Source organism: Theobroma umbraticum, unplaced genomic scaffold (assembly GCF_002168275.2).
Source record: "Theobroma umbraticum cultivar Fairchild unplaced genomic scaffold, ASM216827v3 scaffold_147.0, whole genome shotgun sequence".
NCBI lineage: Eukaryota > Viridiplantae > Streptophyta > Magnoliopsida > Malvales > Malvaceae > Theobroma > Theobroma umbraticum.
In genome coordinates this window covers 6,267,406-6,277,904 of record NW_018397259.1, presented here as the reverse complement: position 1 = coordinate 6,277,904, position 10,499 = coordinate 6,267,406, and the positions used below count along the sequence as shown (strand labels likewise).

General features: G+C 30.5%; 2 protein-coding genes across 2 annotated transcripts in view; both read left to right on the top strand.

Moving 5' to 3' along the window:
• LOC110414891 (protein DETOXIFICATION 21-like) overlaps positions 1–586 on the top strand; it is a 6,419-nt gene extending 5,833 nt beyond the window's left edge. The window contains exons 5-6 of the mRNA XM_089783323.1: positions 115–259; positions 349–586. Of these exons, the coding sequence (XP_089639449.1) occupies positions 115–259; positions 349–432 (229 nt within the window). The 3' untranslated portion in view covers positions 433–586. The remainder of the gene's footprint in view (positions 1–114; positions 260–348) is intronic.
• A 3,764-nt stretch (positions 587–4,350) lies between these two features.
• LOC110415565 (protein DETOXIFICATION 24-like) overlaps positions 4,351–10,499 on the top strand; it is a 6,827-nt gene continuing 678 nt past the window's right edge. The window contains exons 1-6 of the mRNA XM_021427260.2: positions 4,351–4,784; positions 8,560–8,823; positions 8,943–9,484; positions 9,830–9,916; positions 10,010–10,066; positions 10,166–10,404. Coding sequence (XP_021282935.1) covers positions 8,575–8,823; positions 8,943–9,484; positions 9,830–9,916; positions 10,010–10,066; positions 10,166–10,404 — 1,174 coding nt within the window. The 5' untranslated portion in view covers positions 4,351–4,784; positions 8,560–8,574. The remainder of the gene's footprint in view (positions 4,785–8,559; positions 8,824–8,942; positions 9,485–9,829; positions 9,917–10,009; positions 10,067–10,165; positions 10,405–10,499) is intronic.

Below are 10,499 nucleotides of genomic sequence, written 5' to 3'. Positions count from 1 at the left end.
TTTTTGCATCTTGCATTTTAAGAATTGCCTCTGCAAGCCATCATCAGTAACTTTGTTGCACATATGCAGTAGCCATATTCAGACTTCCGAATTCACCTAGTCATGAAATGTGAAACTGCTTCTGAAAAAATACCTTTTTCTTTTTCCTCTTCTGCTGGAATCTGTTCTTCAGGGTGTTTGGATTGGCATGTTGCTAGGAACACTTCTTCAAACTGTTGTACTTGTTGTCATAACCTGGAAAACTGACTGGGATAAACAGGTAATCTGGTTTGCAAAGTCTAAAACATTTTGTTGTATAAAATTTCATCTAATATCCAACTTAACAGTTTTATGTTATGTTATCTGCAGGTGATCTTAGCTCGTACCCGTGTTAATAAGTGGTTCGTACCAGATTCCAAAGAAGAAAGCGGCAACACAGAAAATGGTGCCTGAGGAGCAAGCTTCTTTTCTTCCTAGTGGATTTAGATTTTTGTTGCTATAATTTCTCGAAGCCAGTGACTAATTCACTGCTGGGAATTTGACTAACTATTTTTGGAACTCGTTGCTGCAACTATATATACTAAAATGCATTCCAACATTCGATTCATTAGTTAGTAGATGATATCTTGTCTAAAAAGCAAGATTTAAATTCCCTTTTCTCTGATTAAAAACAAAAAAAAAAATACATACCAAAATGAAATGGCTGCAGATTTCCTAAGCTCTTGGTATTATTACGCGTTACTGCCTAGTGTTTTCTGCAATGTCCAAAGCGTAAATTGAAAGTGCCAATCAGTTGTAAATGGAAAAAAAAAATCTATATAAAAGGAAGCCTTCTGCAAACATATTTCAAATCAAATGCTTCCCATAACTCAGGGGAGAAAGGTGATAAGCTACACTGAAGCAATGATGATCATCTTCCAAGCAATTAAACAACATAAAGGAGGACCCTTTCAAGTAACTTGACTGTAATTCTTTTCTTTTCACTACACTTGACAATGATTCTTCATCCCCACCCTCAAAAAAAGATGTACTAGGTACTATTTTCATGTCTTGTTTCTTGGCATGAGTAGTATTTTTTTTCTTATTCCTTTTCGGACTTCGAGCTGTTCTGCGAATAATTACGTCATCGAGATATGAATTTGTGATATGAGGATCTCTGCTCTGCTACATCCAAGGCACTTGTAGCAACTGTTTCACCTCGATAGCTGCATTTGCACTGTAGCTTTTCTATCTTTTTGTATAGTAGCATTTTCCATTCCATTTTCCCTCTTACTCTATGCTGAGTAGTCCAGAAAGTAGACATAAAATAGTGAGCAATAATGCTATATTTTATGCTGCTTTCAATTGTCAATTTCAGCAAACTTCTCTATCAATATACAATCTATTGGTTTTTTTTTTTCATTTACTTACTTTGGCTTTTTTTAGCAACATAAGAAAAAAAATAATTCAAGTTGAGAATATTCTCTTACAATAATTTCTAATAGCATGTTGTGTTTAACCAAGAGTATCTTATAAATTAAATAAATTACTGATAATAATGTTAAAGTTTCATCTGATTAAGACTGTTATTTTTTATTTTTTGTTATTTGTTTTTAATTATTTAATTATTTTTACTTTGTCCTTTCTATTTATTTTTTTTGCAAAAAAAAAAATGTAGAAGTAGAAAACAAAAGAATCAATTAGGTAGAGTCTAAATTTCTCATCTGTGATTTCATTTTTATATGTGGATCACGTGTCAAGTCACATGGTTCTTTGTATAAAAATTAACAAAAAAATCTCTCTCTCTCTCTTTCTCCTTCTTCACTCTTTCTTAAATACAAAAAAAAGCAAATTACCTAAAACACCTCTTGAATTATTTAAAAAATTTTAAACAAATTATTTTTTTATTGTTTATGAGACAAATTATTATTTTAGTTTTTATAAAGTTTTATTTTTTTCTATAATGTTAAATTTAATTATGACCAAGAGTTTCTTTCTATAATTTTAATTGAGTAACTAGCTTGAGTTTATTATGGATAGTGACATGATATATTGATATAATGTAAAAACATGATCATGTGGTATTTTTTATTTTATTTTATGTCTGTGATAATTAGATATAAAATTAATAAAAAATTATTTTGATTAACGACAATCAATCATTAATAATAAAAACTTATTTGATTCAAAATAAAAATACATCAACTTGATTAAACATAATAACATAATAAAAAATTATTTAAATTTTCTTAAATAGATCCATAGCTTTTTAAAGCATTTCATTATATTTTATAATTTAAAATTCCAAAATTATTTTTTGTAACAATAAAAAAAAACCTATTCTATAATGTAAAGCTTGCATGATTTTACATATTTTCTCTTCATTCCTTGACTGTTATTGCAAGCCTACCTCTGGTCCCCCCACGAAATTAGAAATCAAACCCTCTTTCCGTCGACCAGGACGAGAGAGGCAAAGAAAGTAAATGGGGTAGCAACATCATACCGGCTTCTCAGTTATTGCTTACGAGTGGTCCTACAAAAAAAGGTTGTTCACATTTTTTATTCAACTATTTTTTTAGGTGTATCATGTGATGAGAGGTATTCTTGTCTCCCGCAGGATCAGAATTCAGAATATCTAACACCAAGTTTCAAGTTTGATCTAATTCCTGCATGTCCCATTTCGATAACAACATGAACATGATAAAGAAGATTATATAATTATAAACTCTAGTGCTGGTTTTATATATGTGTAGAATTAAACGTGATAGGGATTTTTTTAATTATTAAATAAACTTAAAATAAAAATGGGAAGATAGCAACAGAGGTGTTTATGGATCGGATGACATGAGTTTTGACCGAGTCGAATCAAGGTTTGGACGTGATTTTTTAGATCTTAATTCAATTGGGGACAAATATTAGAAAGATAATTTTAATTGTGAAATTGATTTAAAATGTTAAAATATTGATAAAAAATATTTTTTATATTTTCGAATCGAACCTAAATAGAAATTTTAAAAGTATCATCACCTTAATCCGACCAAATTGCACACTTGTAGATAGCAGGTTAATAAGCGAATTTGACCTCGTCCATGTGAAAAAGATTTGTTTTCGTGTTCTTAAGTTCTGCGCATGGTTTTTTTGACTAGAATTAAAGAAAGTTGACACTCTAAAATTGGAACAATTGCACAACAACATGTGCTCTTTCTTAGGCCATACATGCACGTTTCAATGCCAACCAATCAGATAAAGAAAAAATGTGTGTGTATATATATATATATATATTTATATATATATATATATATATTGTGCAGATATCAGCGACTAATGAACTATCAAACAAAATTGCCAACTTTTGTTTTGTCGTTATTGAAATTATTTATTACCAAGGAGTTAGGTGTAGTTCTATGTTAAATAAACAAAATATATTGAAGGTACTCTGTTTCTTATCATAAGTCTGTTTAATTTAATAATATAAATTTTACAATTGAGTCAGTGGTTAACTTTTGGCTGTTCTTATTCTATTTTTTTACGTACCTATCGAATGAAATAGGACGCGTGGATCTGGCTCTAGTTATATAAAACATTTTTTTATGTCGAAGTTTTTTATATATATTACCATGGGGTTAGGTGTAGTTCTATATTAAATAAACAAAATCTATTGAACGTACTCTGTTTCTTTTCATGAGTCTGCTTAATTTAATATGATAAATTTTACAATTATTAGATTCAGTTGAGTTAATGGTTAACTTTTGGCTGTTCTTATTCAATTTTTTTGTTTACATGTCGAATGAAATAGGATGCATGGATCTGGCTCTAGTTATATAAAATATTTTTTTATATCGAAGTTATATATATATATATATATATATTAATAATACTAAAAAGAACCAGACCTGATAAATTTTGTCTACACATAAGAATTGGTTTCTTACTAATTAACATAGAAATTTAAAATAAATATAAATTAATTATATATAATTGTAAATTTACTTCAGAAATGGTGAGAATGATTAATTTATCTATTCATTTTATTGAATTAATTTGTCGACATCGTTCAGATCCAGTACATTATTTTCATTTTTAAATTTGGGTTATTTAACACATTTATAATCTCTTATATGTATCTCTATTACTAGAGTTTGTGAATATGTAAGGCTAAGTAGTTGGGATGAATAGATGGATATGAGAAGATTGATTATGATTGTTTAATTTAATTAAACTGTAAAAAATGAAAAAGTGCTTGATAAAAAAAAAAGATATTCAAGTATTTGATTGATTGATGCATTATTCTCTACAGCGATTTGATTCATTGATGCATTATTCTCTACAGCGTTCGAATTCTTCATCTTCCAATTATATAGAAAAATATTTAAAAATTATAATAAATAAAACAAGGAGCAGAAATAGACACAAGGACAACTCACAGTTCTCTCTGATCCTCAGCCTGATCCTGCTGACCAATCTTTATATAGTATTTTAGCCAATTGTCTTGAATCAGGCGATTTATTAACTTATTAGTAGTATTTATTTCTCGAATAGGATTGAGATTTAAGGCAGGAAAACCGCCACCAAGTATTTCATCTTTTTCGCATTGAATGAGTTCTTGGCCCCTGCCTACTTGATAAGCTTCAAGTTTCAACCATCCTTTGGTTTTTGTTTTTTGTGTTCAACTTCATGAAACTTTCTTTTGTCTAGCACATGAACCAGTAGTGCTACTCTTCCTTTCCATCTCTCTCTGTTTGGAGTTCCAGGCTGCGGCAAATTCTCGAGCCCTGGAGTCTACTTCCATCTAGTTCTGAAAGCTCTAAAGGCCATCGGTGTTTCCTGTAAGTTTTCGATCTCTCTAGCTATGATCACTTTACTCATGTTGCCCAAACATCATTTTTGTTCCACTGCATGATTCATTTTCCAATCAAGATCAAGCTTTCAAATCAAAATTTGATCAGTAAATCACTCACTTTTAACTGATACCGCTGGGAGGATCGATGCTTGAGTTTAAATCTTTGGGTGTTGTCTGGACGTCCTTTCTTTATACAAGAAAAAGGGAAGAAGGAACTTGATCAGCTAATACTATCGTCATCCTCCATCTTCGTCCCCGCCTTCTTTCCTTTCTTGATTGGATTTACCTTTTTCTTTTTCCTTGTAATTAGTAGCTTTAGAACTTCTGGGGGATGCAGGTTTGATTTATTAAGAATCAATAAAGCTTACAAGAAATCTTAGGTCCAACCCTACCTTTACAAACTATTGATGATATTGAAGGAAAAAGGGGCTAAGATGTTGATTCACGGGACAATCAAATTAAGGATAGAAACAGACCCAAAATGAGTTCTTGTTTTCTCTTGCATTGACCACAAGTATACACACACTTCTACTTCTTGTTTTGACCACACACGTACGTTCACACCTACATATATATATATATATATATATATATATATATATATATGGTTTTATTTTTGGTGGGATACACAATAAAATGATGATATTCTCTCAAGGAGCTTAAATTAGAATTTTAAAATTTTAACTACTGTCCCCTATTCAATTTTATTGGCCATTGTTCTTTCTACATGGCACTGCACTACTAGAATTAGTGCATGCATTTGTTCTTAGGAAACAATACAGGCAGGAAATAAATTAGATAAGAGGGATGGAAGAGGGAAGAAAAAGAAAAAGGAGATACTAGTATGTTTTTACTTTGTATAAAGCCACTTGGATTCCTTTGATCTGGTCAGCTAGCGTTGATGACGGAATGGGGTTTCCCTTAATATTTTTTTGTCCTTTGAAAAGCGTATCAAATTTCAGCGATTGCCATTGCCTCCTCCAGGATGTCATTACCAGTCTTTATAACCATTCCTATAAAATTAACCAGGTCTGGACCGAGTTACTAGAGCTTCCATAACAATATCTTTTTGCCAAAAACTGGCTTAGAAACTTATCCTAATCAGCAACAAAGGGACCAGGAAATGAACACTGTAAACATCATCTTTGGCTTATTACGTTAATGCCGCTATAAGTTTTTTTTTTCTTTCTTTCTTTCCATTTTCTTTTAAGGCATTTTTAAAAATAACCCTTAAAGATAAGATGTTTTAAAAAATAATCTTTAATATAATTTTAACTATTTTTAATCAAATTAGATAAAATTATTCTTATTAAAATTACATACTATGATGTTACACGTTATGTACAAAAACATTATGTTAAAAAAAAATACTGTTGTTGCACGTCATGTACAAAAATATATTACACACCACAGTTAAAAAAAGATGTTACACATCTTGTTGAAAAAAAAAATTATTATTACACATCATGTTGAGAAAATATTGTTATATGTCATATTCAAAAATATTTTGTTATACTTTGATGTCTAAAATGTTATTGTTACTTACGAACTAAAATTTTAAATCCTCTCAATTCTCTTCATTTCTTTTTATTTTATTTTTTTACAATTTATCACCGATTAAAGTGTTTCTAACATGTTTTCATAAATCAAAATATAAATTTTCTTATCTCTATTTTGATTAAAAATCGAAAAAAATTTCTTTAAAAACTTAGGTTTATAAATTTCAAAATTTTGAGTTTATTGGTGTCTAGGTCTCAAATTGATCTAATTAAAAGCTATTTCAAATATCTATGATTATTTTTACAGTTTTAATTTTATTCAAAATACTTAAAAATTAAATTCTTCAAATAACCACTCACCTAATCACATTAAAATCATCGTTTGGTGTTTTGAAAGTATAAAAAAGAGAAATCTAAAAGCGGGAGAGAGAAAAATCGAGAGCTGAGCTAGCATACGAATGTCGAAGAGAGAAATCGATAAAATTAAAAAGAGTAGGATGGTGAGAGAGAGAAATTAGAAGCACAAATAGAGAAAAATTGTGATTAATGATTTAATTTATTTAAAACAGTTTTAAGGGTATTTTTATCAGGTTATGATTAAATATGATTAAAAATTGTTAAATTTATTTTAATAATTATTTTTAAAATATCTTTATAAAAAAAGTTATTTTTCATAATTTTTTCGTTTCTTTTCATTGATTTAAAAAGAAAAATATATTTCTATTTTTTCTTTTTTCTGAAAATATTCTTTTTTATGTAAAACAAGAATTACAATTCAATTAAGAAATAATGAGTTGGGGCTCAAAAGATATGCAAATAATTTCTGATACAACTGTAAAAGACAACGATCTGATGTAACCAGCTACCAACTTAAGACAGAGCAAGTTGTCATCCATGACCAAATGCGCTTCAACCTTTTCAGGAGATTTGTCTTAAAGCCTGTGCTTATCAACAATTAGGAAGATGCTTTTTGCCTCCATATCAAAGTCAAGCACCTTTTCTCAATATTTTGGATTATTATTCTTTTCTTTTTGGAAGTTGGGGTATTATTCTTCCAATACACAAGTCGTGAGTGTTTTTGTTTTGCAAATGACTTTAAATTAATGCATATCACATGTTTATAAAATTTTAATATAATATTTTAAAAAATTTGATTTATTTAAAAATTTTAAATAAATATTTATTTTTATTATATTTAATTAAAATTTATTTATTTATTTTAAATTAAAATATTTTTATAAGTAACTATTTACTGACTATTATTAATAAAATATTATAATTACATATATAAAAAAAATAGGGTCAAAAACTCAAAATTATGAACTATCAGTTCAAGCATCATTTTTCACGTTTTGTGCAATGATATCCTCCTCTTTGTCGTTTTTGTTTTATCAATCTTCAGGTTCTTCTTCCATTATTTGCTTTCCCCTTTATTTTCTGAATGAATCCACTAAAATAGTTCTGATCAAATATTTCAAAGATCCGATGCATGATAGCTGATATACTACAGGTTAAAGAAAAATACTTGCTTTTATCATTGGATTCTTTTGTTTTTTTTTTCAAGGTTTATATTTAATTGAACTTGTATTACTTAGTCTCATTTATTGTTTTTTTTTTTTGAAAATTATTAACCAATATTGAATAATAGAAAATAATTTGATATTAATTAGTCATAAGTGATTCAAATGTTGCATTAAATTTATACAAGACTGTTTCACATATACAAACTCATCGGTTATGTTCTTTATATATACATATATATGTTAAATTTTTCATTTTTTCCAAAAATATCCAGTTTATTTTTGTATTGAAATAAACTTTTTGTTAAATACTGACAGAAACTAAAAATAAATAATAAATAGGAAAATCATATTAAAGCCTTATTTGATGAAATAATTATCTTAAATTCGTACTGTCCACTTTATAGTACTGGTAAATACTTGTTAATTTCCTCCATCTAGTCTATCAAATGTTGACAATGCATCATTCCTAAGACCAAAGTCAGCTTCAATTAATAAAATTGTAATTCTACCAGTTAACTACACGGTAATCATCCAACTTCTTTTCTAGATGTTGGCTATTATTTTTGCCCTGAAAGGAGGAGGTCTGCTTTTTACTGTAGTGAACTTTATTGACCACCAAAGGACAGAACAGGGTGGCAATCAATTCAAAACAGTGATCCCCAACGTACTTTAAAACCAAGCAGTACTTGAGGAATCTGGACCTTAGCCAAATCGTCTTATTTTTTTCATGCCATGCCAGAATTTTGCAGAGACCATGGATAACAATTTGGGAGAAAGGTTTCTTTCAAAGCAAGATGAAGGAAAGCGTACTGGTCTGAAAACAAGGGTTTGGATTGAATCAAAGATCATATGGAGGATTGCTTTCCCTTCAATGTTGTCAAGGGTCACTTCTTTTGGAATGGTGATTGTGACACAGTCGTTTCTTGGTCACATTGGCGAGGTTGAGCTAGCCACTTACGCCCTCATTCAAAGCATTCTTGTACGATTTGTGAACGGAGTGTTGGTAAGCTGATCTCTTCATTAGACTCACACTTAAAAATTTTGGATTGCTTTGCGTATTATCACAATTGTTTGATACCTAACCAAATTCTATTAATCTTTCTCATGTAATGGGAAATTAAGATTGGCATGTCGAGTGCGACTGAAACACTTTGTGGGCAAGCATTCGGGGCAGAACACTACCATATGATGGGAATATACCTGCAACGATCATGGATTGTTGATGGTGCCACCGCGACGATTTTAGTCCCTCTCTTTCTTTTAGCTACACCACTCTTAAGACTACTTGGGCAGGAGGAGCAGATTGCCAAAGCAGCTGGCACAATCTCCCTATGGTTCATTCCCATGCTTTACAATATGGTATTTAGCCTTACCATCCAAATGTACCTCCAAGCGCAGCTCAAGAACTTGGTTGTGGGGTGGCTAAGCGCCGCCTCGTTCCTACTTCATTTGCTACTGTCTTGGCTCATGGTTTACAAACTTAACTGGGGAGTCTCTGGGGCAATGGGAGCCTTGAATATATCGAGTTGGGCAATGGTCATCGGCGAATTTGTCTATATCTTTGGAGGTTGGTGCCCTCACACATGGAAAGGGTTCACCAAAGGTGCCTTCTATGATCTGATGCCAGTAGTAAAGCTCTCAGTAGCCTCTGGCCTCATGATTTGGTAATTTCAATTTCTTACTTATAAATATCTATTTTTTCCGCTACTTTTCAAAAAGTAAGAATGTCAAAAATATATATATATATATATATATATATATATGAAATGGAGTCTTAGTACATAAGTAGGTATAAGTAGGAATGTCACTAATTACATATGATTCAGAGCATTAGAGTCAGTAGTGTTTACACTATTGAAGGCTACTCAAAGCACTTAGGATTTCAATGCATAAAAAGCTTTAATAATTTTTTTGGGATAAATGCATGAATTGGTTCTAAATTACTGATCTTGTTGGAAGTAAAGTTACATGCAGTACTCTAATCTTTTAAGTTGATTTGTAATTAACAGCTTAGAGCTGTGGTACAATGCCATTCTCGTCTTGTTGGCTGGATACATGAAAAATGCAACCATTTCCATTGATGCTTTCTCCATCTGGTAAGTTTTCTAACAGAGATAGTAATTTACTCAGTTTTTGTGTTCCAATTTACTAAGAAAGCTGCTTAATCTAAAACTAATTCATTGCTGCAGCATCAATATGAATGCATGGGAATTCATGATCTGCCTTGGCTTCCTGGGTGCTTCAATGTAATGTTCTATATGATCCGTAACATTTCTAGTTTCCTTTTCTCAATATATATCAACATTCAATTTTCTTTCCACTTTCTAATGCCTGACTTTCTACAGTGTTCGCGTTGCGAATGAACTGGGGAGAGGGAATGCAGAGGCAGTGAAATTTTCCATAAAAACCATTCTTGGTACTTCAATATCATTTGGAGTGTTCTTCTGGATTCTGTGTTTAGTATTCGGGCATCGACTTTCATACTTGTTTACTACCAATGAGGAAGTTGCAAAAGCTGTATCAAGCCTCTCAACCCTTCTTGCCTTCTCAATCTTGCTCAATAGTGTTCAGCCAGTATTATCAGGTAATTATTCCCTTTTTTTTTTTAATTTCTCTTTAGAACCCCTTTGCCAGTGAAAGAATTTAGATTAATCAGCATGTATACATGTAATTTTTTTT